This window comes from Lepidochelys kempii, chromosome 9 (assembly GCF_965140285.1).
Source record: "Lepidochelys kempii isolate rLepKem1 chromosome 9, rLepKem1.hap1, whole genome shotgun sequence".
Classification (NCBI taxonomy): Eukaryota; Metazoa; Chordata; order Testudines; family Cheloniidae; genus Lepidochelys; species Lepidochelys kempii.
Window position 1 is genome coordinate 6,103,781 of NC_136388.1, and position 27,166 is coordinate 6,130,946.

Sequence of the window (27,166 nt, forward strand, 5' to 3'; positions counted from 1 at the left end):
ATGCTTAGTCTATATAGCACAGACATCTGCATGCTTTCTGGGAAGTCATTTATCATAAGGGAAAACAAAACAAGGCTGTAAATACGCCTTTGTGGAGTTCCATTTGTAAGCTTGTAGGTTTTTGATAAAGCTGTTCCCATTTTAACTAAAAAATGCCCTCCCTTATCCATCAAACCATTTCCCCTTTTATTCCAATTTTGGCTAGTTTATATAGGACGTCTTCCCTCTAGTATGCCAAATGCTTATTCAATGTCCAGGAAGACTGTTATCACAAAGTTCAAAGTCCTTATGCTTTTTTAAGCAGTTTCTAGTCTCATGATATGGTCAACTCTGCATCTTCCTTTTCTGAAACCACTTTGTACCTCAGTTAGACAGGAATATCATTTTTCTCCAAGTATTCCACTAGTCTTACATTTACACTTTTCCCCATGTTTTTACCCCACATGGGATGTGCGAGCAATAGGTTTATAAGCATCAGGTCTTGTATGTACCTTGCCTGGTTTCTTAACTGGCATCACCAATGCTTGTTTCTGTTCTACTGGCAGCAGTCCTTTTCCCCATATATTATTATCCACCCTACAGTGACCTGGCATCTTCCTTTTTAAAGAACCCACCCATATCTAGGCTTTGCAAGCCTCACAGGTGTACTTGGTTGAAGCAGATTGTGCCCTGAGAAGCTCTTTAATTATTTGCTGATGGGGGTGGGGACCTGTCTCACTACAACATCCCAGAATTATATTAACCTTTTTTGCAAGTGCAGCACATTGTTGGCTCATATTCAACTAGTGATTCACTAAAACCCCCAGATTATTTTCTGCAGAACTACTGCCTAGCTAGTAATTTCCCATTTTGTATCTGTGCATTTGATATTTCCTTCCAAAGCGAAGTACTTTGCACTTGTCTTTATTGAATTTCAGCTTCTTGGATTCAAACCAATTCACTGGTTTGTCAAGGTAGTTTTAAATTCTAATCCTGTCCTCCAAAGTACTTGCAACCCCTCACAGTTTGGTGTCATCTGCAAATTATATAAGCACACTCTCCACTCCATTATCCAAGTCATTAATGAAAACATTGACTAGTAAGAGACCCAGGGCTGACCCTTTTAGGACTCCACTAGATGTGCCCTCCCAGTTTGACAGTGAACCATTGATTACTCTTTGATCACAGCCTTTGAACCAGTTGTGCACTCACCTTATAGTAATTTCCTCTAGACCAGTGGTTCTCAAAGCCAGTCTGCTGCTTTTTCAGGGAAAGTCCCTGGCAGGCCGGGCTGGTTTGTTTACCTGCCGTGTCCGCGGGTTTGGCCGATTGTGGCTTCCACTGGCCGCGGTTCACCGCTCCAGGCCAATGGGGGCTGCAGAAAGCAGTGCGGGACAAGGGACGTGCTGGCCGCCCTTCCTGCAGACCCCATTGGCCTAGAGCGGCAAACAGCGGCCAGTGGGAGCCGCGATCGGCCAAACCCGCAGACACGGCAGGTAAACAAACTGGCCCGTTCCGTCAGGGGCTTTCCCTGAACAAGTGGCGGACCGGCTTTGAGAACTACTGCTCTAGACCAGTGGTTCCCAAACTGGGGTTCGTGAAATGTTACAGGGGGTTCTCGGGAAAAAATTCCATAATGGTGGACAGCGCTGTCCCTAGGGACACTGGGCCAGCAGCATGGAGCCCCTGGACTTCCAAGAGCTAAGCAGATCAAAGCAAGCATATCTATCACACTGAGGAGATTTAAACTTCAAGACTCCTTAGAAGAAATGGAAAGGGAGGTGGATATGTTTTGCTGTTTTTAAAATTAAATAGGCAGCTAGTGTTGTTTTTAAAATTATGATGAAGAACAAGTTTAAGCTTTGTTGTAACGTGCATTGTTTGCCGGGACTGCGCAAGACCTGAACGCTTGTGTAGGAGGAACTCTGAGTTGGCTTCTTAAATCCCTTCCTGCTGTTTCACATCTGATACTCCTTGATGAAACCTAGGAGCCTTGTCTTATAACAGGCTTATTCAAAGTGTTACAAGCTATGAAAGTGAGATCTTGGAAGAGTGTTGCCGTTTTCATAATGTAATAAAAATACTGTAATGATAAATAATAATAAATAGTGTATAATAAGCGTGTCATAAAAACAAATTTTATATTTGCAAGATCAATGCTTTTATAATTTATATTCAGGTAAATGAGAAAATCCCTGGAAATATTCATTTTTAGAAGGGGGTTCGCGAGACTTGACATTTTAGTGAAAGGGGTTCAGAGGTGGTTAAAGTTTGGGAACCACTGCTCTAGACCATATTCCTCTAGTATGCTTATGAGAATATCATGTGGGATGTGTCAAAAGCCTTACTAAAATCAAGGTATGTCATGTCTACTGTTTACCCCCATCCACTAGGCCAGTAACCCTATCCAAGAATGAAATTAGGTTGGTTTGGCATTTGGCTATTATTTATTATCCTATTATTCTCTAGGTGCTTACAAACAGATTATTTAATAATTTGTTCCAGCATCTTTCCAGGTATCAACGTTAGGCTGACTACTATATAATTCCCCAGGTCCTCTTTGTTCCCCTTTTTAAAGACAGGCACGATGTTTGCCCTTCTCCAATCCTCTGTACCTCATTCATCCTCCAGGAGATCTCAAAGATAATCACTAACGGTTCCAAGATTGTTTCAGCTTTGTCTCTTAAATGAACACTGTCAAAAGAAATCACATTTTAAAAAATGCCTTTACAACTGTTACTGATATGACCTAGATTGTTAAAACAAAGAATGTCAAAATACTTCCTACTTGTCAAAAAGAAAAGGAGTACTAGTGGCACCTTAGAGAGTAACCAATTTATTTGAGCATAAGCTTTTGTGAGCGACAGCTCACAAGCTTATGCTCAAATAAATTGGTTAGTCTCTAAGGTGCCACTAGTACTCCTTTTCTTTTTGCGAATACAGACTAACACGGCTGCTACTCTGATTCCTACTTGTCATCATTAATGATGTATGTTTGTTCTTTTCATTTAACTCTGACAGTGAAATTAGTCTAGTAAATCAAGTTAGTGTAAAAAAAAAATTTTTTTTTCTTATACTCAGAAACTAGTAATCCAAGGAAGAAGTGGAAAATACAAGTCCCTCTGACTGAATTTTGCTTGTTATAAATGCCTTAGATAGTTTCCCTTTGGATTAACGTGCACTAGTACAATGTTGTGGTAGAGATATGTTTTAAATTAAAAATGTGTTTTATTCATATTGACATTTTTTAAACAACCGAAATTTTGGGTCTAAACTACATGAGATGAGTCCCTTTGCATCTGGCTTATATAAAGTGTGCAGCCACAAAGATGACAATACGGTTCAAAAGATTCTCTGTGAAAGAGCTGTGACAGATGATTATGCCAGCAATCTTAAAAGAAGAATAAAATAGTTGAAGGTTCTTGTAGGAAAAACTGACTTCTTTTGGTACAAAGGCAGAATTTAATAGCTTCACCTCCTCCCCATCAGCAACTTCTATCCAGGAGATAATTAATTCAAGATATTAATGCCTTTTAAGAAAACTTAAAGCTGGAATGTAATGTTTCTCTAAAGCCTAATGTTGCCTTAGTTCCTCCTGTATGCTTCCTCGTATATCCATATACTCAGCAGATGTTGGTGCCAAACCCGTAAGCTCTGCCAGGGTTTATGTTCTATTATAGATGTAGAGGAAACCACTGTCTGGTGTACTGAGAAATATTACAAATAAGGAGCTCCTCTAGTTGAAGTCAACTTTTAAAGCTATACACACAGAAAAGACCATCCTGATTCAGTCACTGGCATCAACACTAATTATTGTACTCAACCGAACTCCTTGATCAAATCTTAATTACAAGAAAAGACAAGGTATGGGAAGAGACTCAGAGCTTCCCCCAAGATTTTGGGGTGATGAGCAAACTATCATATGCTCTCCCTTCTGTCCTAAAGGGAGGGGAAGTTTGGAAATAATTAAAAAAAAACAATATAAATGGTTTGGCCCGGTACCCCTTTGGGGATTACAGCCCACACATTGCTAGGTGAGAGCCTTGTAGTCATGTCTTTCTCCATCCTGCCACCTGGTAGATTGATACAGCTGCAGGCGTGGGAAACTCAGGAAACACCTTGCATCACTCTGAAATGCTCCTTTCAGCCAATTAAGAAGTGATGATAATCATGGGTACCAGTGAGGAAATTCAAAGCAGGGGCTGCCACTTGACTCCTAATTCACTGTGTTTTGCCAGCATATTGGCAGAGTCAGACTGGTGAGTTCACATAGCAGCTGAGGCTTAAATAAGAAAAGCCCTCGCTTTTATTGGACAATGGCTGTACAGAACCCTGACTAGCACTACGCATATCAGAAAGCAAGTTGCTGATTTTAAAAAATAAATATTGATACATGGCTGGAGGGGATGAGAACCTAGTGGAATTGAGTGGGGGGAGCATGGAAGAGCCCCCTTTGCAGAAGTTCCTACATAGAGTTTAGCCTGCATAGCATAGGTGAAGACAGGACTTCAGGGACATCCACTCTCTGTGGCACCAACCCCCTTGGAAACCTGTGGGATTTTTCAGGTAAGTTAAGTTTGTAAAGGCAGGGATCACATCCTTTGGCTGTACAGAGAGAAATCTAGCATGCTTTTTGGTGCTGTTAAAATAAGAATAATTAATACAAATTCCTTCAGCATTAACTTCCTTGCTCCATCTCTAATATAGAACCCTGTGAAGGGAATCCAGGAGCAGCAGCTGACCTGGAGTTCAGTGGCTGTGAACTCTTGCAGGAATCATATTATCAGGGCATGCTAACACAGAGGCAAGCATTTTCAGCATAGTTGGACCTCACCACACTGGATCCTCTCTAAGATACAGTGGTTCTAGGGCTCAACCTACTGATGCTGACAAAATAAGTAGGATTTGGCAAAGGGAACATCACTGATTTTCATGTTCCCTATGTGGGAGCAGTTGTAAACACAGTCAAAGCCGGCAAATGTGCTCTACAGTACATCATATTATCAGATGCCTGAAACAGTTCCTCCAGTGCTTTTTTTTAAAATGTCATTAATAGTGCTAAATCTTGCAAAGTGCTGAGTGTTTAAGTACTTTACTGCATCAAAGCCAGAGGGCTCAGCACCTTCTCAGATTGAACCCTCAGCCCCCAGGAGTGAGGAGTCTATCATAGAGTTGGTTAACATTTTCAAAGCATGTGAGCTACTTGGGAGCCTAAATCAAATTTTCAAAAGTGACTTAGTCACTTAGGAGCCAAACTTTCAGCAAAAGTCACTTCTGAAAATGGAGTTTAGGCTGCTAAGTCACTTATGGCACTTTTCAAAATTTTACACTAATTCATAATTTTACACTAATACAATAGCATTAGCTGCATGGGGGACATGATAGATGTCAGAGACAAGGCCCTGATTCTAGAAAACAGCTAAGCACATGCTTAAGTCCATTCCTATTCAGGAAAACACTTAAGAATGTGCTTTTGTTCCAATAAGAAAAGGAGTACTTGTGGCACCTTAGAGACTAACCAATTTATTTGAGCATGAGCTTTCGTGAGCTACAGCTCACTTCATCCGCTGATTTTCTTTTTGCGAATACAGACTAACACAGCTGTTACTCTGAAACCTTTTGTTCCAATGAATCCCAAATCCTCAATCCAGATCTAAACAAAGGATTAAAAGTAAATTTTAAAGTTATTTACTATTGCAGTAGCATTGAAGAAGCACCAGGGGCTGTCCCAGTGCATAGGAAGACACAGTCTCTTCTCCAAAGAGCTCACCGCCAAAAAAAAAAGACCCAACACAGAGGTAGGGCTGCGGGCACAACACACATCAGCGTGATGGCTCATGCACATCTTATTGCACTTGTTTGTATTACACCCCCCAGCTGCCCCTCAACCCAGCCACTGTTAGTTGCTTCTCTTCGCTGGGTTAAAGGCCCCTTTTGAAAACCGGCTAGTTGGGGTTTAATCCTCCGCGGTTGCCCGTTTGTCCATCGTAACCGTGGCCTGCCCGCGGCTGCACTTTGCCCCCTTTCCAGTTCATTCCATGACTGGTGCCTGGTTTCTGTACGTTGTTAACCCATCCCCGAGGTTTCCAGGCTGTGTTTAACGGCGGGGGAGTGGGAGTTGCACCCACCATGGCCGTGGCATGGGCAGCCCCAGGGCGGGGGAGAAACGACTGCCCGCGTGGGCCCTCAACAGGAGGGGTCGGCTTGGCTGGTCTGAGCATGAGGTCTACAGGCCTTTGTGCTCCCTGGGGCCAGGGGCAGCATGGGGGACCCCATGCCCCCCCCCCCCGCAAGGGGCTTCGACATGCTCCCGGTGGGCTGCCCGCTCTCTAGCTCCAGGGGCCCCACTGCCCTCCACCCGGGGGGGGGGGCCTGCACTGGGATGCTCTCTCCCCTCCCCCCCACTGGGGGGGTCTATTATCAGCGACAATCAGGAGAGACTCACACAGAGGCCTCAGGCTGGACAGAGCTGGTCTCCATAGCAACCACCAAACTCAGGGGGCCTATCCTCCAGATTGGTTTTTAGCGGGTGCCTGTCAGGCATAGCCGCTCAACCACGCCCTCGCAGGGTTTTTGCCTATGGAGAAAGGGGCAGAGAGGGATGGAGGGGCCGTCGCTGGAGTCTAGTCACCCTTCCACCGAGCGTTTTCTAGTCAGGCAGTATTAGGGTCGCCTAAAGGGTCCTTGCGATTTCATATCCCGGCGTGCTTTGCGGCCGCTCTCCCTTTCGCCGCCATCTTGGGTCGGAGGCGCGGGGGTGAGTCCCGGAGCGGAGGTCCCGCGGCTGGTGAAGCGGCCTTCTCCCTCCACCGTGGGGCGGGGGCAGGTGCGGCGGGGGCCGGGCTGTGGAGCGGGGGGCGCGTGGAGCGGGCAGGCGGCGGGATGAAGCCGATGCGGGGCGGATGGTGCTAGGCCCTGGGCTGAGCCGGCTCCGAACCCGGCGCCTCCCGGCTCTCACTCGCCCGAGAGGGGCCCGGGGGGCTTGACTGGACATCGCGGGGCTGCTGCCCTGATAAGGCCCGCGGGGTGGGGGCCTGGCCCGGCTAACGTAGGCGGCCGGTGCAGAGCTGGGTTCCCCCCTCAACTGGCCGGGCTCTAGCTGGGGGCCCCTGGTGCTGCTCCCCTCTCCAGCCGCCTAGTGGGGGAGCCTGGGATCCCGTGGGACGTGCCGGCCGCCGCGGGGGGGGGGGGGGGGTCATACAGCCGCTTGGTGCTAAATTCCCGAGTGTGGCGGCTAAAGTCTTTTTGTGCTTCGCAGCCCTGCTGGGAGCAGGACTTCAGGACGACACCATGTCTGGAAGGTGAGCGATGGGCTCTGAAAACTTCCTTTATTGTCGCTGGACACGTTACACTGGCTGGGGGGGGCGGGCTTCGTAAATCACACACATTTCCTCTCCCTAGCCCCATCTCAGCTGTAGAACGTGTTGTGTTAAACCTAACTAAGCTCTGACCCTCCGTTGTGATGTGGTTGTCATGACCGATACTATTCTTCCCGTCCCAAACATCTGTCAGCTAGAAAATCTTGCCCTGCCTGTTACGCTGCACAGTTGTGTCTGGATCAGTATGTTCTTAGACATCTTGACGCTTATCCCACGCTGCTGCACAGCGCACTGCAGTTCGCAGAGTGCTCTGCACAGACCAAGGAAGGAGGACTGGATAATTAGGTCACACGGACATAGTAACTGGGCCTGTCTATGCGTCAAGAGTTGTTAGAATCTGATTGCAACCTACTGATGTGTTACAGTTGGAAGCTACTTGTCTTGTTCATGGATGCAAACTGCATATGCAATTACCTGTGTTACAGTTTGGTTATGGAGTTAAGTGTAGCCTGGACAGATCTCTACTGTAAAAGTAACTATGATAAGAAACCCCTTTATAGTATAATTGCTTAAACATAGTTTCTCAACATATAACCGACCATACTGGATCAGACCAATGGTCTGTCTAGCCCAGTATCCTGTCTTTTGACAGTGGCCAATACAAGGGCTTCAGAAGGAATGAACAGAACAGGTAATCATCAAGTGATCCATCCTGTGTCTCCCATTCCCAGCTTGTGGCAAACAGACTGGATGCTTCAGAGCATGGTTTTGCATCCTTGCCCATCTTGGCTAATAGCCATTGATGGACCTATCCTCCATGAACTTAGGTAGTTCTTTTTTTGAGACCCTGTTATAAATCTTGGCCTTTACAACATCCTCTGGCAAAGAGTTCCACAGGTTGTGTAAAGAAATACTTCCTTTTGTTTGTTTTAAACTTGCTACCTATTAATTTCATTTGGTGACCCCTAGCTCTTGTGTCATGAGGAGGCGTAAATAACACTTTCTTATTTAATTTTTCCACACCAATCACAAATTTATAGACCTCTATCATATCCCCCCCCCTTAGGCATCTCTTTTCCAAGCTGAAAAATCCTGTTTTGTTAATCTCTCCTCATATGGAAGCTGTTCCATCCCCCAATCATTTTTGTTGTACATTTTCCAATTCCAATATATACACCTTTTGAGATGGGGTGACCAGATCTGCACACAGCATTCAAGATGTGGGCTTATCATGGTTTTATATAGAGGAAATGTGATATTTTCTGTCTTACTATCTGTCCCTTTCCTAATGATTCCCAACATTTTGCTTTTTTGACTGCTGCTGCACATTGAGTGGATGTTTTCAGAGAACTATCCACAATGACTCCAAGATCTATTCCTTGAGTGGTTCCAGCAAATTTTGACCCCATCTTATATGTATAGTTGGGGTTATGTTTTCCAATGTGTATTGCATTTATCAACATTGAAGACCTTAAACATATTTTAAGTGTCCTGAATTGTGCTAAAGACTTGGACTGGTCACAGCGGACATGATTATGTTTTCTCCCACCCATTGACGCTGGGATGCAGTTATGATTTAACCATGTTGAAAGAGAACATTTTAACTAAGTTGTTTGACATGGTGACTTTTGTGGGATAGCAGGCCCCAAGTTCTTAATCTATTTCACCATGTATGGAATATACTGTCTATCCCTTTGGGATCTTGCGACAAGTGTTTGTGTGTTTAAAAAAATGAAAATAACGTTTTTTTAGAAATGGTTCTAGTATAAAAAAGGAAGGAAGGAGAAGGCTAGTGCAGGATTTTTATAATTGATGTCTTGTGCTAAAGAAGCTGCACTTTGTGAATGTGGGGGTATTTGCTCAAGTGAAGCACTGTTCCTTTTTCCCCTGTATGCTTTCTACTAGCATGATATCTAATTATTTCAGAAAGTTTTGTTCAGAAAACGTATTCACGTGCAGTACGCTTTAGTGGTTGGCGATTCATTAATATGTTCAATATTTCCTAGACTGTGGTCCAAAGCCATTTTTGCTGGCTATAAGCGTGGCCTCCGAAATCAGAGGGAGCACACTGCCCTTCTGAAAATTGATGGAGTTTATGCCCGTGATGAGACTGAATTCTACTTGGGCAAGAGATGTGCCTATGTATACAAAGCTAAAAAGTAAGTAGCTGAACTCCTTGTTGTTATGCCAAATAGGACTTGTAAAAATTGTCGTAAAAATTGATCAGGCCACAATAAATGTATTTGCATACCTGTTGCCATGATAATGGTGAAACAAACAAAATGGCCAAGTAGAATTGTGCAAGACAGGGTTCAGTTTTGGAGATTTAGTTTTTGCTTTCACAATTCTAGGTACCAAATTAATTCAGTTATTAAATGATAATGTGTTAAACATCAGTATGATTGCTCTTGTAGAAATGCTGGGTTAGAAGACTAACGGTTCTGGTAAGAGTGATGGGTTGGACATGAGTCTTCTCGCCTCCAGGATACTGGTGTGAACTGAAGTCAAGTCAGTAATGGACTGGACTGAAGTGTCCTTCACTGTTGTACTTCAGTGCTTTAAGTGACAGAATTAATATCATCCCCTTCAGTGAGGGTTTGCTTTGTAACCTGAAGGGATTTAATCAATCCTCATCTGCTTCTGGGAGTGCATATAACTGATCACCATCATTGCTGCTGCTGTTACTATGCTGATGGATGCCCCAGAAGTACTGTAGGTTTGATACATTTGTGGTTATTCCCTTCTCTACTTGCATAGCAGGTTGAATTTTTCTGTTGATGTGGACCTTGATGCAGATATCTGTGCCTTTGTTACTTCCTGATTAGATTACTTTAAGGCAGTGATTTTCATCCTGTGCTCGAACCCCTGAGGGTCTGCAGACTATGTATGAGGGGTCCACAAAAAAGTGTTACCATAGAACTGTGGTTTTCAATCTGTGGTCCCACGGACCCCTGGGAGTCCACAGACTATGTCTAAGATTTCCAAAAGGGTCTACACCTCCATTTGCAATTTTTTAGAGGGGTCCATAAATGAAAAAAGGTTGAAACCACTGGTTTAAGGCACAGCTAGTGCAGAATGTGGTTTCCCATTTAGAATGTTTCATACAGCGAGTGCTTTTTCCCTGTGCTCCAGAGACCATTCTGGCTTTTATTATGTTTCTGGGTGCAATTCAAGGTTCTGATTTGGACCTGGACATCTTAGAAACCTCTCCTTTTCCTCTACAGTTAAAGTCACAGGAGTCACTCAAATTGATAACTTCTACATTAATACATCTAAAAGGATTGAGGGAATCAGGGCATGCTTAGTGGGAAGCCCTCTTCTTCCCTTTGATAGTTTGCCAGACACACAGAGTGAAGCATTTCTCTTCTTGTGTTTTAACAGAAGTGGGTTGGACCGCGTGAGGGTTTTGATTTTTCTTGCAGGTGGTCTGGGGATAGGTTAGAGTCTTATTACATGATGTGAATTGTAATTACTGTTGCATATGGCTTTAAGCTGTGCTCCCAGTGGATTAGATTGTTAATATGTGAATTTAAAGCTAGTGAACACTAAGGTTATTGATAGCAGCCGTGTTAGTCTGTATCCGCAAAAAGAAAAGGAGTACTTGTGGCACCTTAGAGACTAACCCATTTATTTGAGCATAAGCTTTCGTGGGCTAAAACCCACTTCATCGGATGCATGCAGTGGAAAATACAGTAGGAAGATAGATATATATATACACACACACAGAGAACATGAAACAATGGGTGGTGTTGTACACACTAACGAAAGTGATCAGTTAAGGTGAGCTATTACCAGCAGGAGAGGAAAAAAACCTTTTGTAGTGATAATCAAGAATTCTAATGTGTAATATTGTTTGCGTGAATATATATTATAGTTATTTACAAATCATCCAGTAAATCACTAGGCAGAATACTTTCCCCAGTTAGTACCAGTACTGGAAATAGATACAGTGTTTGGAATGGATCAGAGGGGAGTGATTGAAGCCTGCAAATCCCAGACATAGCAGTTCTGAAAGGTAAATCTAAGATAGGAGGCTAATCTACACACAAAACTTGCACTGGTTTAACTAGTTGATTTAGTTTAAACTGGTGCAAATCTCTGTGTGGACACAACTCAACAAGTTTGCCAGCTGGCTTATATCTATTTAGTTTGATTTAATTCTGTAAATTACTGACTTAATATAAGCCAGGTAGAATACTGTTGCTTGAAGGATGTTTTGTAAAGGGACACTGTTAGGTTCACCCACAACTTGATGGGGCAAATGTACAGACATGTTTTCGTGCTTTTATGTTTGGATTTAAACCCATTGCCCTATTGTATTTGCAATCCAAACATCACCACCTCATGCTAATGAGATCACCAAAAAATCTCTTCAAAATGTGCATTTCTCCCAGCTTGGATGAAAGCAAATCTGCATTATGAGTGACCAAATAAATGTTTCTAAACTTTGAGTTTGACCATTCCAAGGGAGCCATGACAATAGAAGGAATGAAACTTCTTTTAAAAGATGGTGGTTTTAACCTGCCACTGTTGCTTTAAGTAGACCGTCACTTGGTTTGAAGTGGAATGCCCAGGAGTTAACAGTCTTCTGTTTGTTAGCAATACCGTGACCCCTGGTGGGAAGCCCAACAGAACACGAGTGATCTGGGGGAAAGTAACACGTGCCCATGGAAACAGTGGCATGGTTCGTGCCAAGTTCCGGTCCAACCTTCCTGCCAAGGCCATTGGGCACAGAATCAGAGTGGTGAGTAGTTTTTCCTAACAGCTTTGAACCTATAGTGATGATTTTATTTTAACTAAATTATACCTTTTGGGATATAAGATTTTCAAAGAACACTGAGAAAATGTTACATTGGTGGAGGGGAAATATACAAAAATTCCCTTTCCCCTGTTTCCAGTGTGCATCTTCCACAGGGCCTGTCATAGGTGCATGTTGGGACCTGTACTCTGGCAATGGGAAAGGTTTAACTTCACTGTAATCACCCCTCAAAGATTATTTACTTTTGCTTTCTTTTCCCTCTCCCTCAAACTTTGTATATCTAATTCTTTCTTCTCCTCTCTCCCCGAGTCTCCTGGTCCACTCTCCCTTTTATTTGGGTCAGGGTGTTCTGGGGTCTTTTTTTTACTTTCCCTTATCTTCCCCAAGTGCCCTCACCGTATCAGCCCTGCTTCTGGCTGAGGACTAAATGAATCTCTCCCAAGTCCAGTCATGGACCCAAAACTCACATGTGCTGTTACCCATGCACCTCCAGGATAACCTCCTCCTTGGCTGGCTGTCTCTCACCACTCAAACTGTTGCTCCTGTACACACTGTCATCCTAATGATATTGTCAAGAACAGTATCAGAGTGAGATGTGACCCTGCTCAGCTTTCGTTATCCTGTAGAAAAACCACTGTAGGAGGAGCACAAGTACTATCCTTCATTGCAGCTGGGCAAAAGAGAGCAGTTATCCTCTCATTCCCCCAGCTAGGTTCGAAGATTGTGCATGGGCTACCCCTGCAAAGAGCACTTGCCAAAGACTGAGCCATGTTCTGTGCTCTTTCATTCTTCCATGTAGAACAGGGGTGGGCAAACTACAGCCCACGGGCCAAATCTGGCCCGCCAGCCATTTTAAGTCAGCCCTTGAGCTCCCACTGGGTAGCAGGGTCTGGGGCTTGCCCTGCTCCAGCACTCCAGCCAGGGAGCAGGGTCAGAGGCCGCTCCACACGGCTCCCGGAAGCAGCGGCATTGCCTACCTCCAGCCTTTACCCTTAGGGGCAGCCATGGGCCTGCAAGCTGCCCCCACCCCAAGTGCTGCCCTGCAGTTCCCATTGGCCAGGAACCACAGCCAATGGGAGCTGCAGGGGTGGTGCCTGCGGATGGGGCAGCGCTTCCACCTAGAAGTCAGAGAAGGGACATGCCGCCACTTCCGGAAGCCACTTGAGGTAAGCACTGCTCGGAGCCTGCACCCCTGAGCCTCTTCCCACTCCCCAGCCCTGATCCCCCTCCAGAGCACCCTACTGCACCCCAAACCCCTCATCCCCAGCCCCCCCCAGAGCCTGCACCCCCAGATGGAGCCTGCACCCCTTCCCATTCACCCTCCCCAGCTCAGAGCACCCTCCTGCACCCTGAACTCCTCATTTCTGGCCCCACTCCGGAGCCCGCACCCCCAGTCAGAGCCCTCACCCCCTCCCACACCCCAGCCCCAATTTCGTGAGCATTCATGGCCCACCATACAATTTTTATTCCCAGATGTGGCCCTCGGGCTAAAACGTTTGCCCACCCCTGATGTGGAATCATCACTACTTCAGGGAATGTAGGGCTGGAAGGAATCTTGAGAGGTCATCTAGTCCAGCCCCCTGCTTTGGCAGAACCAAGAGAATCTAGACCATTCCTAACAGGTGTTTGGCCAACCTGTTCTTAAAAGCCTCCAATGGTGCGGCTTCCACATCCTGCCTTGTAAGCCTATTCCGGAGCTTATCTACCATTATAGTTAGATCTTGGAGTCACCTGCAAATTAAATAAGCATATTTATTTGGGTAATCTATTATCCAAATCATTAATGAAAATATTGACTAGTACCAGGCCCCTGCGTGACCCCACCCCCAAATACCACATCCCTGTTTGATAATGAACCATTGGTAACTACTCTTTGAGAATGGTCTCAGCCAGTTGTGCACCAGCTTACAGTAATTTTGTATAGACCTCATTTTTCTCCTTTGCTAATGAGAATGTCAGGTGGCACCGTATCAGAAGCCTTACTAAAATCAAGATAGCACACCTACCACTTCCCTCCATCCACTAGACCAGTAACCTGTCAAAGAATTCTCTATGCAGACTCCTAGCTATCCGCATGGGTATTTAGAGAATGATTAATTAGAAATATGTGTTAACATTTTAGTTTAGTAACAAGATCTAACCTGATGTTTTTGTTTTTCAGATGCTGTATCCATCTAGGATCTAAATTTTTACTAAAAATAAAATTCAGAAATTGTTCCTTTTTGTATATTTTGTTTTTAATGATTTCTTATGACCTTCAGCTGGTGTGGGGGATAACTAGTTCACTTTCAGTTGTTTCTACAAGTGTTACATAATCCACAAAACAGGACAATGGCCTAGTAATAGCAGATGATAAAGGGAGGAATTGGATTTGTTACTGACCAAAGCATCAAAAGAGAAAATTACCTCTTAAATGAAAATAGATCACAATGAATGGCTGTTATCTACCTGTGGCTTTTTTCCTGCAACTCCCATCATGGTATCTAAGTGCTCTTCAATAAAAGTTTAACATCTCAAAATTGTGCATGTAAACTGAAAACAAATGCAACTTTCATACAGTATTTGAAAAACATTTTGCCTGCTTACTAAAATGAAAGCTCAAAGTTTTGTTTCTCTTGCACTGGTTGATGATTCTTCTGACAAATCCATGTAGATAATACAGTTCTGTACAGTTACAGTTTGTAATTTCACGTGTAATACAGAATTCAGTTTATTTGCCAAGATTCAGATTGGTTCAACTCACATTTAAAGATGTAGTGGCTTCTTGAGATACTCACGAGGACTTTAGCACCCTTGAACAATCCTCTGGTTCTCACCTACCTCTTAACTTACTTCCACTTTATGTAGTTTAGTTACACACCTGCCACCTGTTTGAAATCCCTTCATTCTCCATCACCACAATGCATGTTTCCTCTGCACAAGTCTTGACTTGCTGTTTTCCAGGATTGTTAGATATTGGTTATCCGCTAGACTTTTAACAAGAAAAAAATTCTTATTTAAGAACATAAGGGCCATACTGGGTTTCTGGTTCTTTTTTTTAACCCTGTTGTAGTCTTGGCCTTCACAACTTCCTCTGGCAAGGAGTTCCACAGATTGACTGTGCGTTGTGTGAAGAAATACTTTTTGTTTTTAAACTTGCTGCCTATTATAGACCTCTATCATATCCCCCCTTAGTCGTCCCTTTTCCAAGCAGAAAAGTCCCAGTCTTATTAATCTCTCCTCATATGGAAGCCATTCCATCCCCCAATCATTTTTGTTGCCCTTTTCTGTATGTTTTCCAATTCCAATATATCTTTTTTGAGATGGGGCGACCACATCTGCAAACAGTATTTAAGGTATGGGTGTACCATGGATTTTTCTCTTTTAGTATCCATCCCTTTCTTGATGATTCCCAACATCATTAGCTTTTTTGACTGCCCCTGCACATTGAAAAGGAGGACTTGTAGCACCTTAGAGACTAACAAATTTATTTGGGCATAAGCTTTTGTGAGCTACAGCTCACTTCCTCAGATGCATGCAGTGGAAAATACAGGGGGGAGATTTTGTATACACAGAGAACATGAAACAATGGGTGTTACCATACACACCGTAATGTGTAATGACATTTGCAAACTGGACACCATTAACTTAGGCTTAAATAAAGACTGGGAGTGGATGTGTCATTACACAAAGTAAAACTATTTCCCTGTGTTTATTCCCCCCACCCCCACTGTTCCTCACACGTTCTTGTCAACTGCTGGAAATGGCCCGCCTTGATTATCACTACAAAAGGTTTTTTTCTCTCCTGCTGGTAATAGTTCACCTTACCTGATCACTGTATGGTAACACCCATTGTTTCAAGTTCTGTGTATATAAAATCTCCCCACTATTTTTCCACTGCATGCATCCGATGAAGTGAGCTGTAGCTCATGAAAGCTCATGCTCAAATAAATGTGTTAGTCTCTAAAGTGCCACAAGTCCTCTTTTTCTCTTTGTGGATACAGACTAACATGGCTGTTACTCTGAAAACTGCACATTGAGTGGATGTTTTGAGAGAGTGACTCCAAGATCTCTTTCTTGCGTGGTAACAGATAATTTACACCATCATTTTATATGTATAGCTGAGATGTTTTCTGGTGTGCATTACTTGGCATTTATCAACACTGAATTTAATCTGCTATCTTGTTGCCCAGTCACCCTGTTCCGTGAGATCCCTTCGTAGCTCTTCGCAGTCTGCATTGGATTTAATTATCTTGAGTAGTTTTGTATCGTCTGCAAATTTTGCCACCTCGCTGTTTACCCCTTTTTCCAGGTCATTTATGAATATGTTGAATAGGACTTGTCTCAGTACAGACCCCTGGGAGACACCACTATTTACCTCTCTCCCTTCTGAAAACTGGCTTAAAATCAATATACTGCATTTACTTTACTTCATGTATGTTTAGGACTGGGTTTGTTAAACATGCAGGGAAGAAAAACAATTGTAAGTTCTTTGGGGCAGAAGCTGTCACTGTAAAGTGCCTAGCACAATAGGGCCCCAAGTCAGGACCACTAGGCATTAATCATAATACAGATGTTAAATAATTTAAGTTTGATTTCAAGAGTAACAGGTCATTTTGGGAAAGGGTGGGATTGTGACATCAGAGATCACCTGGCCAATCCACATACAGTTCAGCAGCAAATTTGCCTACTGCAAACAGTTTGATTACAAGACTCTTAGAAAAAGCTTTCCTCTCTAGATGGTAACACAGGTAAGTTACCTTAGAACTGGCCATAGGTAACAGATACATTAATCCTGTTTAAGATGCTGAAAATTGATACTCAGTCACATTGTGTTAGTGAAATGTAGCCCTCTGTTCATGCTTGTGGAATCAGGGACTTTTTAATCTGGCAGTGGAACTGTTGCTAATCTATTAAATATCGATTATATGTCCTTTTCCTGGTGAGTGACACAATGTGTATAATTCACCTTCTGGTCTATTTCTGGTGTGAGAAGTATGAGTTTGTCTCTCCCAACCTCCCTTGTTAGGGGAAAGTCTTTCATGTTCTCTTTCCCTCCTTTGCCTCTGGAGGCAGGGTAGCATAGTGTATACAATAGCCAGTTTTCACCTTGTCTGAGGCCCTGAAGCAAGAACTTCTGGGCTCTTCATTGTGTCTCACGCTATTTAAATGTAATCTCTTTTAAAAGATACAGCAGAAATTAAAGCTGGTCAGAGGTGACAAATCATGTTTAGATGTGTGGCCTGTGAGGGGAGAGTGAGAAGTTTAAGATCTTTATAGAGGCAACAAAGAGGAGGAGGGGACGTAGAGATGCAGAGAAGGTAAAATCTGCTCTCCCTGGCGGGCCTCTCTTACTCTGAGAACGGGACATTTAAGGAAGCTGAAAGGCAACAATTTTAAAACCAATAGTTTTTCTTTTAAGCAAAACACAACCTGTGCAATTCTCTCCCACAAGATACCAGAGTCCAAGAGTTTACCAGGATCTGATATATGGATGACATGAGCAAGCCCCGTTAGATTGGGAGGGCCGGGGCGGAGAGATTGTTATGCTTCCAGCCATAAGAAGTTAGTAAGAAACTTCCCAGTGGTTGAGTTATTCCATATTTTCATATCACCTGGATTCTAGCCTATTCTGCTGCAGTATTTGTTCCTGGACGCTGTTGGTGATCACATACTGTGCTGGATAAATTCCTGTCTGAACTGGACTGGCAATTCCTCTTTGTTCTGCCTCCCAGGGAGGATGTGTATACAGTATACAGTATGCATTGCACCTCCAACGGCCTGGGTTGCTCACTGCAAAAATGGCCAATGACACCAATTTTGGATCCTCCTGTAGTGAAAGGTCCCATTTGTTGTTCTTTTTCCTCTTCGCTTTGCAAGAATTCTGATCCCTTGTCGAATAAACCCACAATATCTAACCTGCTTCTTTGTGAGCAGTTCATGTCTACACCGCAGCTGAGAGCAAGTCTCCCAGCCCAGGTAAAGAGACTCAGGCTACTTCAAGCAGAGTTAGCATGCTAAAAATCACTGTAGATGTTGTGACTTGGGCTAGCTGGGCAGGCTTGGGCTAGGGCAGCTAGCCTATGCTGTAATGTTCACACTGCTGTTTTTATGTGCTCTGCTTGAACTAGGGTGAGCTGTCTACCTGGCCTGGGACCCACAGAGCCTTAGCTGTTCTCTGCACACACTTTCCACTCCCACAGAAACATTGGCATAGGCTTGCCTTACGCTCCCTGTAACAAGCCACTTGCCATTCTAGTGACGCTGTAGTCTGGGAGGAAGATATGGAGACCGAGCTGCTAGGGGAGATGCCTGTGTGCTCCCCGGCAGAGCCAGTGCACGGGCAGTTCCTGACTCTGCTGGACACTGTGGGCAGGCGGAATGGCCAGGTGCTAGTGATGGAGATGGACGATGTACATGAGGCAGCCCCGCTTGTGCAGATGGACTTTGCCCAGGCGCTCTTCAGAGGGATCGACCTAGAGGCCAAACTCCACCGGAAGGAGGAAATCAAGGAGGAAGAGCAGGAGATGCAACCACAGCTGGTCTTCATGCTCTGGCAATCGGCCACGCTGAGGCAGCTCATGCAGTGGGAACACCTGGATGAAACACTCTGGAACTTAAGGAATCTTTTTCCCTGCATGCCAGCTGCTCTGGTACTGGTGATGATCCAGCCAGACCTGCAGCACCAGCAGGTGGAATCAGAACGGGCGGCAGGGGCGCTAAGGAGAATGCAGTGCTTGCTAGATGGTGGCTTCCAGGAACTGGTGGTGGAAGCAGCTGTTTATAGCCCAGGCCAGCCAGACGGGACCCTGGAGGTCAAGAGAGCTGCCTGCAGAGCCCTGAGAGAAGTTCTGAAGGGCCAAGAAGGTACTGGAGGGGTCAGAGGTCACACAGGGCTAGGCATCATGTGAAGGGGGACTTAAGAGCAGGTCTTGCTGGGGAGGAGAGACAAAGAGCTAGGTGGGTGGAAGGAAATGTGGAAGTCTGAGCTGGGTGCAGAGGGGAAGCAGAGATCAAAGCAGAGTTAGGCGTGAGAGACACACCAGAGAGACATGAAAATCAGGGATGTGGGCATCCAGGGTGGAGCTGAGCAAGGCGGTATTTGGGAGGCTGGGATGGGCATGGGGGGCCCATGAGCTGGAAACTAGACTGGGGAAGGGGAACCGCCGTATCCCTTTCAGCAACCCATGGTGCTGCAGGGCCTGAGGAGGGCCTTCAAGAAAGTACATCAGGAGCTGCTCTTTTGAGCTGCATGGCTCGGAGCCCTGTAGATTTGCTGCTCCTTGTTGCTAACTGACAGGAGGAAGCAGCTCTGGGAAGCTGAGCTCATGTGCTAGACAGAGCTTGAGTAGGAGATGGGAGAGGAGGCATCTTGCATGTGTGTGAGAGCTCTGAGGAGAAAGTTTTGTTTCAGGGGCCATCCAGCCGGTGTCCGTGGGTTTTTGGGGAACTATGTGGTGGTGTCAATAAATGTCTGGGCCTTTTACATAGGGGCAACCTGCCCCAGTCCACCAGCCCTACTTAGTGTGAGGGCAGGGGGCATGTTAAATCAGTGCTGAGGAGGATTGTAGGTCAGGCTCTGTTTGAGTAGGGTTTGGGGGGGGACGTTCAGTCATTGCCCAGCAGGTCGGAGAGAGCTGGGTGCTGTCATAAACTGGGACTTAGGCGGTCAGCGCTGGCAATCGTGAGCCAGAAAGCGGAGGTCAGAGGCGGGGACAGAATGGGGAGTCAAGCCAAGGGTCAGAGCTAGAGTCAGGAATCAAGCTGGGGGGTGTGGTGGGAGGGGGGAGTGTAGCAGCAGGGATCTGGGTCGAGGCTAGAGGACAGGAGCAAGGCAGGGCTCTGAAGGTAGTGGAGAAGGCAGGGTCCTGTTGCATGCCAGGGATTCACCTTGTTGCTTGGACAACTTCCTGTGCCACCTCCTGCCTTAAATAGTGAGTCTGCGCCAATCTGAGAGGCTGGACATCTCCTACCGTTGGGAGCTTCGTGGGTGGGGCCTGTGGTGAGCGAGGCTCCACCAGCCTACACTCTGGGACCAGCAAGCTGCTGGGTGCAGGTCGCCATCTGAGGATTGTCTGGGGGCCTGGGTTCGAGACCGGAGAGTCCTCACATAGGTGCCAGCGAGTCCCTTCTGATCCCTTAGCCTGGCTGGATCCCCTCTGTGGTCCACTTGAGAAGCTGGGATTGCTGGCGACAGCATGCGCTGGGAGGAAGAACAGGTGGGAGAGGCTGCACGGTGGTGTGGCTCTTCTGCAAAGGCGTGTCGCAGGCTCCTCTGCTCAGTGGTTCATGCTCGGCCCAGCCCCAACCTTGCGGCTGATGCTCCCCAAGCCAGCGGCATTTACACTGTGTTCCTCCCCTCCCCCCAGAAATGACTCCCCAGGATCCAGTTACCATCCGACTCAGCTTGGGTGTGTGCAACACAGGATATGAAAGACGGTATGAGGACAGGCTCCCTTAGGCCGCATTGCAATGTGCCTGGAAGGTGGGTGCATCTCAGCCCGTCCCTTCATAGCAACATCCACATGCTGCCACTGTACGAGCAAACCCGTTTCGCTGGCTGCTCCTAGCATACTTGTTGGAGGAGTGCTCCCAGGCAGGCCAACTCCTGCAGATACTTTTGCCTGAGATGCCTTCCCCACTCCCACAACTCTCCCCTGGCAGGAGTTTGGAAATTCCCCTTCCTCCCTGCCTGGGACTGCAAGCAGGCTGTGCTGGGCTGGGGGAAGGAGGACGGGGAGAGCAGTGGGAGGGGAGCGGGGGGGCGCTTAGATACTGTGGTAATGGTGCTATAGAAAACCCTAGGCCAGACAGATTTTTATAGGACACCCCCTTCCTCCCCAGGCCACATGCACAGTCCTGCAATGCTGCGCAAATCCCTGGGGTGCCATATATGCTCCCCTCGATGGGATAACAAAACTCGTGCTAGCAGCTAGATTCTGAGCATGCTGTCGTCAGCAGGGAGAGCTGCTGCTCCAGCAATCCAGCAACAGTCCTTTTCTTCCCTTTAGTTCACCTTACAGTATTTCTGTTGCCATTAACCCTTGGCAGGGTGGCATTTACCAAGCTGTCCTCCACACCAATGCTCAGGGCCACCGGTAGACGACGACAAGCCAAGCCCTGTTTGTTACACTGCATGCTAGGGGCCTGATCCGACCCCCTCTGAAATCAATGGCAAGTCCTCCGGGGACTTTAGAGGACTTTGCATCAGCTTCCTAGGTCCCCTCCATCCCTGTGCATCAGCAGAATTTTGATTTGCATGGTGCAGCTGCCGTGAGAAGTCAGGGGGGAGGCAGAGCTCTGAAAAGTTGTGGCAAAGTAGCAGCATAAATGGTTAGGGTCCTACCAAATTCACCGCCATGAAAAACACATTACGGACCATGAAATCTGGTCGCCCCCAGGAAATCTGGCTATTGTAGAGGAGACTAGAGTTCACAGAGCTGGTCAGCTGAAGAGCAGCGGCTGCTGGCCGGGAGGGAGCTCACCTCTGAGGGCAGCATCGCTGCCAGCAGCAGCGCGGAAGTAAAGGTGGCATGGTATGGGGGGGTTGTCAAGTTGGGGGGCAGGGAGGGAGGCCCAGCCTTACAGGTGGGCAAGTGGGCGGTGGCCCAGGGCCCCGTGGTCACACCCACACACAGCCAGCCCGAGGCCCCTTTAACACACACACCAAGCCAGCCAGCCAGTGGCCCCTTTAACTCCTGAGCACCGGGCCTGGAGTCAGGGAGAGGCAGAGCTGGGGGCTGTGACTGTGCACTGAGCTCCAACTGCTAGTCCCGGACAGGCGGGGGAGGGACAGGACTCTCTCTTCCCCGGCACAGGCCACTCTCAGGGCCAGCTCAGACCCACCTCGGGGATCTTCCCCTGGCTTCAGGAAGCTCCATGGATGTTGGCCAGATGCCCAGCTCTGAAGCACAGGAGTAAGGGTGGCAAGACTGCAACCCTCCGACGATAGCCTTGTGACACCCCCGCCTCCCCCGCCCCCCATGGTTGGGACCCCATGGTTACAACCCTGTGAAATTTCAGATTTAAAGATCCGAAACCATGACATTTACGATTTTAAAAATCCCATGACCAAAGCGGACCTGAATTTGGTACGGCTGTATCTATGGTGATTGGGTGCTCTAGCTGGTCTAGAGAGATCTTGCATCTTGATATGTGGCTTTGTGTGAATCAGTTTCGCTAGGTTCCTATGTAACGTGGAGTACCTACAGTGCAGGTTTGTGAACTCCCTGCTCCAAGTAAAATGGACTGTGTTTAGCACATTCAAGTACACACTACCCCCTCTGTGGAGTTTATCTCCATAGAAAGAAACTGATTTCACCATGTGTACAATGATCATGTTAAATAGACACTAGGAGTGATGCAACTTGCCTACGGTTTGGTATAATCTGATGGAGAATGTCCCTGAGAGGTATTTAGATTTTTTTTTTTCAGGGGGAGGGAAGAGGCACTGTGGGAGGTAGGTGATTTGAATCTAATATCAAGTAACCCCATTGAATAGTTGCATCCTCACTGGTGTATTGTAGAGGTTATGATTAATGCTGGCTGGGAAACTTTTCCTTTCCCCATAAAATGTTGAGATTCCAGACATTTTCCCCTTCTGCACTGGGACAAAACTGAGACCTTTTGAAAGTTTTCACACACAAAAAGAGGGAGGGAAAAAACCTACATAAACACCCCTTCCCACCCCAAAGTAGCCAGTAGTAGTCTGAGGTTTGGGGCACTCACCTGGGATGGGGAACTCATGTTCCAGTCTTTGCTCTGAATTAGATAGAACGGGGACCTGTATCTGGGTTCCCCAATCTCAGCTGAGTGCCCCAACCCCAGCCTATTGACTGTTCTGGGATCTCAGGGTGGGGTTTTTTGTGAACACTTTAAAAAAAAATTAATTGAAAAATTCCCAACCAGCTCTAATTATGATTAATTGATTAACTTGACAACAGTTGGACTGCTGGTGGACTGACACCACCGCCTATCATGCTGACTAATAGTGTCTCACTGTTTCCTTGTCTCCCCTTTCTGTCTGTGTCCATCTGTCCTCTCTGTTTTATACTTAGATTATAATCCCTTTGGGAGCAGGGAGAGTCTGTTTGTTCAGAGTTTGTACATCACCAAGCTCAGTGGGATCCGGGCCCATCCCTGGGTTCCTAGGTGCTGCAGTTATACAAATGTTGTTACAAATTATGCATTTTTGCATTAGAGACTTAATGTTTGTCTCTCTCTCTCTCTCTCTCTCTTTTTTTTACAGCTCCTGTATCCAGCTAAGATCTGAACTGCCACCAAAATAAAAAACCAAAAACAAAAAAAACTACACAACAAAAAAACCCCACACATTAAAATTTGGAGTTTATTCTCTGTTTGCATGCCTGTGTGTATGTATAAACTTCAAACCATTTATCACTTACAGCAGGGCAGACAAAATGTCCTGGGACAGTTTTCATGTGAGGAATTATGTAATGACAGTGGACTCTTCTTTATATTTACAGCTGCTTAAATATTTATTTTAAACCCTTAACATCAAACATTAAATATTTTTTAAAATATTTCACAGCCAAAAAACGTGATTTCTTGTTTAGTTGTATCATTATCTGGGTCTATTTTAAACTCATGAACTCTTCAGTCTGGAATCTACGTCTACACAGCAACAACAAACCAATGGGAGTGAGTCTGGAGCCTGAATCAACTGACTTGGGCTTGAGCTACGGGGCTAAAAATAGCAATGTAGACGTTTCTGCTCGGGCTGGAGCCCAGGCTCCGAGACCCTCCCCGCTTTCCAGGTTGCAAAGCCCAGCTCAGGCGGAGCGTCCACACTGCTGTGTTTAGCTCCAGAGCACAAGCCGGAGTCAGCTGATCTAGGCTTTGAGACTTGCTGCTGTGGGGTTTTGGGATTTTTTTTGCAATGTAGACATACCTTTGTATGTTTTGTAATGCACCTAGCACGGTTCTGGGAGTCACACAAAAGCAGCCTGATTATTCTGGAGGAAACTCTCTGGCCTGAAGTGGCGCATCTTGTCATTTGCTTCCCACGTTTCATTTCTTATAGTTGGTTTGAATTTGAAAGGAATTGAATCTCTATAGGTATGGGAGGGTGTTGAGTGCCAGCTAATATCACCAGCTCCAAGCATTCATAGCTCACAAGTCAAGCTCCAAAAAATCATGAAATTTTAAAAAACAGGAACTGCTGTCCAAGGTCACCCTGCAGGCCGCTGACAGAGAAAGGTCACCCTTCCCAGTGTCCTGGGCTTCATGGTCTGAGTTCAGCTCAGTTCCTTGAGTAGCACAGCAGAAGGGGGTTTGCAAGAGGGTTTTAAATCCAGAGAGGAGGAGGTCACAGAGGCTGGACCAGCTGCAGGGGGCAGTGTGGAAGAAGGCACGGAGATGTCTGAGAGAAGCTGACCCGTGTGGGTGGATGACGCTGGCGTTGCTGCCAGAGCAGAGGTGGCAATGGTGAGGGGCTGGGTAAGCAGGGTGAGGCACAGTTCTGCCGAGCTTTGCAGGCGGTGAGGATAAGCTTGAATATGATGTGGTAGCAGAGGGGGAGCCAGGGGTGGTGGTGGTTCAAACTGTAGCAGCATTTTGTGTGAACCGGCGGGGGGCATGTGCGTGTCTGGGAGGCCGGAGAGAAAGGGGGTGCAGCTGGTGATGGACTAGAGGAGAGCTAATAGGGCTCTTCCCTCTAACTTTTAGGATTCCTTCAAAGCACAATTTTCTGAACGCTGGGATCAGGCTGCTCCACCCTCTCAACGTACCCTGGCGAAGGCTGCACCGTCCCAAGGGAACAGGAGGGCTCGCTGCTCCGTTCAGGCACAATCACCCTGCTAGGTTTCGCTGACCTGTTAACCTCCTAACGTGGATCAAAAAGGGGCCCGTGCCCAGGACTCTAAGCAGCTCCAGCTTTATCTGCCTCCAAACAAAACCTTGCCAAATCCCTCTCCCCATCGATCCAGCACTGTGTACTGACACGACGGGGCAAGGTCCATTCACCCCTTGGCCTTTTCATATAGTGCCCCAGACAGGAACGTTTTCAGGGAGTTCTCTCAGCCTTGGTCCCATTGACGGCGCCAGTGCTGGGCTGCTCCCACATCCTGTATGGCTAAGGAGTCTGCGTTCTTTAAGGTGAACAGCTTCCTGTTCAGACAGCCTGGAGTTCTGGCTTTCTCCGCAGGCCAGAGGCAATGCAAGTACAAGTGGGACAGGGGCGCTATTTGGTCATAGCCAAACTCCATCACAGCTTATCCCATTCACCAGGGATGGGCTCACTGGGAGTCGGTGGTGGAGACTGCAAACCAATCAGATTCTCCAGGAAGACAGCAGAAGGCCCCGTGTAGGTGCTTGGGGGATGGGAGTAGTTGCATTTAGCACTGATGATGTAACACACCCGCAGGTATAAAGCCTCTGTTGGAGGAGGCAGAGAGACACTAGTCTCCTCCACCAAATACCCAGGTAAGCTATGGGGAAGTTCCCTGAACTGGGGGAGGCAATAGCCATGAGTTCAGATCTCACCTCTGCCGACTGGTTTGTGTTCCCTTCTACCCTTATTAGTCAAGGCCAGGCATCCAAGTATGAGCTACAGTTTCATTTCACAGTTAACAGAGTGATTACACGGCAAGCGCGGTTGGGAATCAGAACCCAGACTCATGGTAACATAAGAGATCCAATTCTTAGCTGCGCCATCACACTGCCTTTCAGATAGGATGATAAAAGCACGTTCTGCCTCAAACCAATAAGCTACCCTCTTCTCCCCAAACCAAGGCTAAGTGTGGTGTTGTGTTTTCTCCCCAGACCAGGATTCCTGATGTCCGTGGTGATCCTGACATCTAGCACAGTTGTGTCACCCTCTGAAGCAGTGTGTTGAGTCCTCCTTTAGTTGCTGAACTCAGGAGGCCTAAGCTAGGGGTCTGATAGGCCAGGCTTCAAACCTTGCTGTCAAGGATATTGGTTAAAGTCTCTTATTCACAGTATCATGAATTTCACCATAAAATTGCGAGCGTTGACCACTCTGTCAACACCTATGAGGCGAAAGGCCTACGTTAAGTGAAGGGAGCCCATGCTCTGAAACCACTGCATGACCCTAATAAAAGTAAGGCTTTGCCCTGTGAGGACACCTGAGTTTATTACTCAACTGTTCAGCTATAAAATGAATTCCCCTCACAAGTCGGGTTATGGCCTGCTTTTCAGGGCATTAGCAGCAGTACCATGATTCTGGGGGAAGACATGGCCATGGGCGAAGAATCGTGGCCACACACAGAGCAAAAGAGAAGCTGTGGGAGAGGGGAGAGCTCTATGCTGTGGGGTTTGGCTGCTGTGCAGAAATGACTGGTCCTTTTGGAAGCAGCATGGCTGGTCCATAACCGCCGATATGGACTAAGACTATGAGTTTAGCATGATTTTTCCAGGGCCTTATATGGCTCTAACTGAAATGGATTTCCTACGTTGAATGTGATTGCGTCCAGTGAGCGCAGATGGTGTGGGCTATGTGGCTGGTGTCTAGTGGGAAGGAGAGGAGCTCATTAGGGGCTAAAGTCATTGGTGCCTGGTGACTTTCAGAATATCCACTAGTTTTTGATAGCTAACCCCTGGCAACCCCTAATCTGTCTGGATCCCATCTGTGGCCCCTGAAGGACCTTCTGAGCTGGTTAGGTACAACATGACCTGGGAGTACAGACTGGTATGAAGGGCGTATAACAATGTAGTCCTTCGGTCAGGAGGGAGAGAACATCTGAAGCCTTTCTGCTGTGTTTGCATTAAATTACATACCAGGTGCACAGTCTAAGCCGGTGACAGTGGGTTGCTTTCCATTTCGGTAGCAGGGTGATGGGCCCTTGCTACCACCAGCTGATGAGGGCTATGGGTGGTGGTGTGTTTTTAGATTTTTACAGCAGGCACCTCTGCAGTATAAAATAAAATCTCTCCTTGCAGAATTCCGTTCCTGGAATAAAATTTACATCAAAGTCCTTTTCACAATGCTCTGCCTAGCATATGGATTCCTCTATGTGGGCTCCTTCTTCTGGATCTGATCCCCGTGTGCCTCCCTCAACCCCACATGGGTTTCTCTCTTTCTGTTTCATGTTTTGATGTTAGATTTTCTCATTCATGCTCAGCATGCCTGCAACAGCTGCATGCATATCCT

At 46.4% G+C, this 27,166-nt stretch overlaps 3 protein-coding genes across 11 annotated transcripts in view; 2 read left to right on the forward strand and 1 right to left on the reverse strand.

Annotated features, from left to right (window-relative positions):
• The window catches only part of DRC9 (dynein regulatory complex subunit 9), a 36,774-nt gene extending 29,690 nt beyond the window's left edge, over positions 1-7,084 (reverse strand). Inside the window, exons 1-3 of one of the 6 annotated variants that reach the window (XM_073359118.2) lie at positions 6,425-7,079; positions 5,499-5,632; positions 2,595-2,673 (exon numbers count right to left, since the gene is read on the reverse strand). In XM_073359118.2, coding sequence (XP_073215219.1) covers positions 2,595-2,599 — 5 coding nt within the window. In that variant the 5' untranslated portion in view covers positions 2,600-2,673; positions 5,499-5,632; positions 6,425-7,079. Of the gene's footprint in view, positions 1-2,594; positions 2,674-5,498; positions 5,633-5,671; positions 6,291-6,424 lie in introns of those variants that run through there. The other 5 variants (XM_073359120.2, XM_073359121.2, XM_073359123.2 and 2 more) reach the window with 5 other exon arrangements.
• On the forward strand, positions 6,672-14,274 carry LOC140917080 (large ribosomal subunit protein eL33). Of its 3 annotated transcripts, none has more exons than XM_073359125.2 (5): positions 6,672-6,736; positions 7,238-7,280; positions 9,305-9,457; positions 11,898-12,042; positions 13,054-14,274. In XM_073359125.2, exons 2-5 carry the CDS (start codon positions 7,270-7,272, stop codon positions 13,177-13,179), a joined length of 435 nt encoding a protein of 144 aa, XP_073215226.1. In that variant the 5' UTR covers positions 6,672-6,736; positions 7,238-7,269; the 3' UTR covers positions 13,180-14,274. The 3 variants fall into 3 exon arrangements, with proteins under 3 accessions (XP_073215226.1, XP_073215228.1, XP_073215227.1); XM_073359127.1 differs by having other exon boundaries at positions 6,673-6,736; positions 14,219-14,274; XM_073359126.2 differs by having other exon boundaries at positions 6,722-6,805.
• A 3,458-nt stretch (positions 14,275-17,732) lies between these two features.
• LOC140916851 (uncharacterized protein C2orf72 homolog) lies at positions 17,733-23,389 on the forward strand. Of its 2 annotated transcripts, XM_078854314.1 has the most exons (3): positions 17,733-18,903; positions 20,406-20,521; positions 23,285-23,389. In XM_078854314.1, exons 1-2 carry the CDS (start codon positions 18,321-18,323, stop codon positions 20,495-20,497), a joined length of 675 nt encoding a protein of 224 aa, XP_078710440.1. In that variant the 5' UTR covers positions 17,733-18,320; the 3' UTR covers positions 20,498-20,521; positions 23,285-23,389. The 2 variants fall into 2 exon arrangements, with proteins under 2 accessions (XP_078710440.1, XP_073214840.1); XM_073358739.2 differs by lacking the exon at positions 20,406-20,521.
• Positions 23,390-27,166: the final 3,777 nt, after the last annotated feature.

Excerpts from the sequence above, each read along its gene's own strand:
- LOC140917080 (XM_073359125.2), top strand. Across the intron at positions 9,458-11,897 it reads TATGTATACAAAGCTAAAAA|CAATACCGTGACCCCTGGTG; the intron begins GTAAGTAGCTGA and ends TCTGTTTGTTAG. Across the intron at positions 12,043-13,053 it reads TTGGGCACAGAATCAGAGTG|GGGCAGCCATGGGCCTGCAA; the intron begins GTGAGTAGTTTT and ends CTTTACCCTTAG.
- LOC140916851 (XM_078854314.1), top strand. The coding sequence starts at position 18,321 with ATGGAGACCGAGCTGCTAGGGGAGATGCCTGTGTGCTCCCCGGCAGAG. Across the intron at positions 18,904-20,405 it reads AGTTCTGAAGGGCCAAGAAG|AAATGACTCCCCAGGATCCA; the intron begins GTACTGGAGGGG and ends CCCTCCCCCCAG.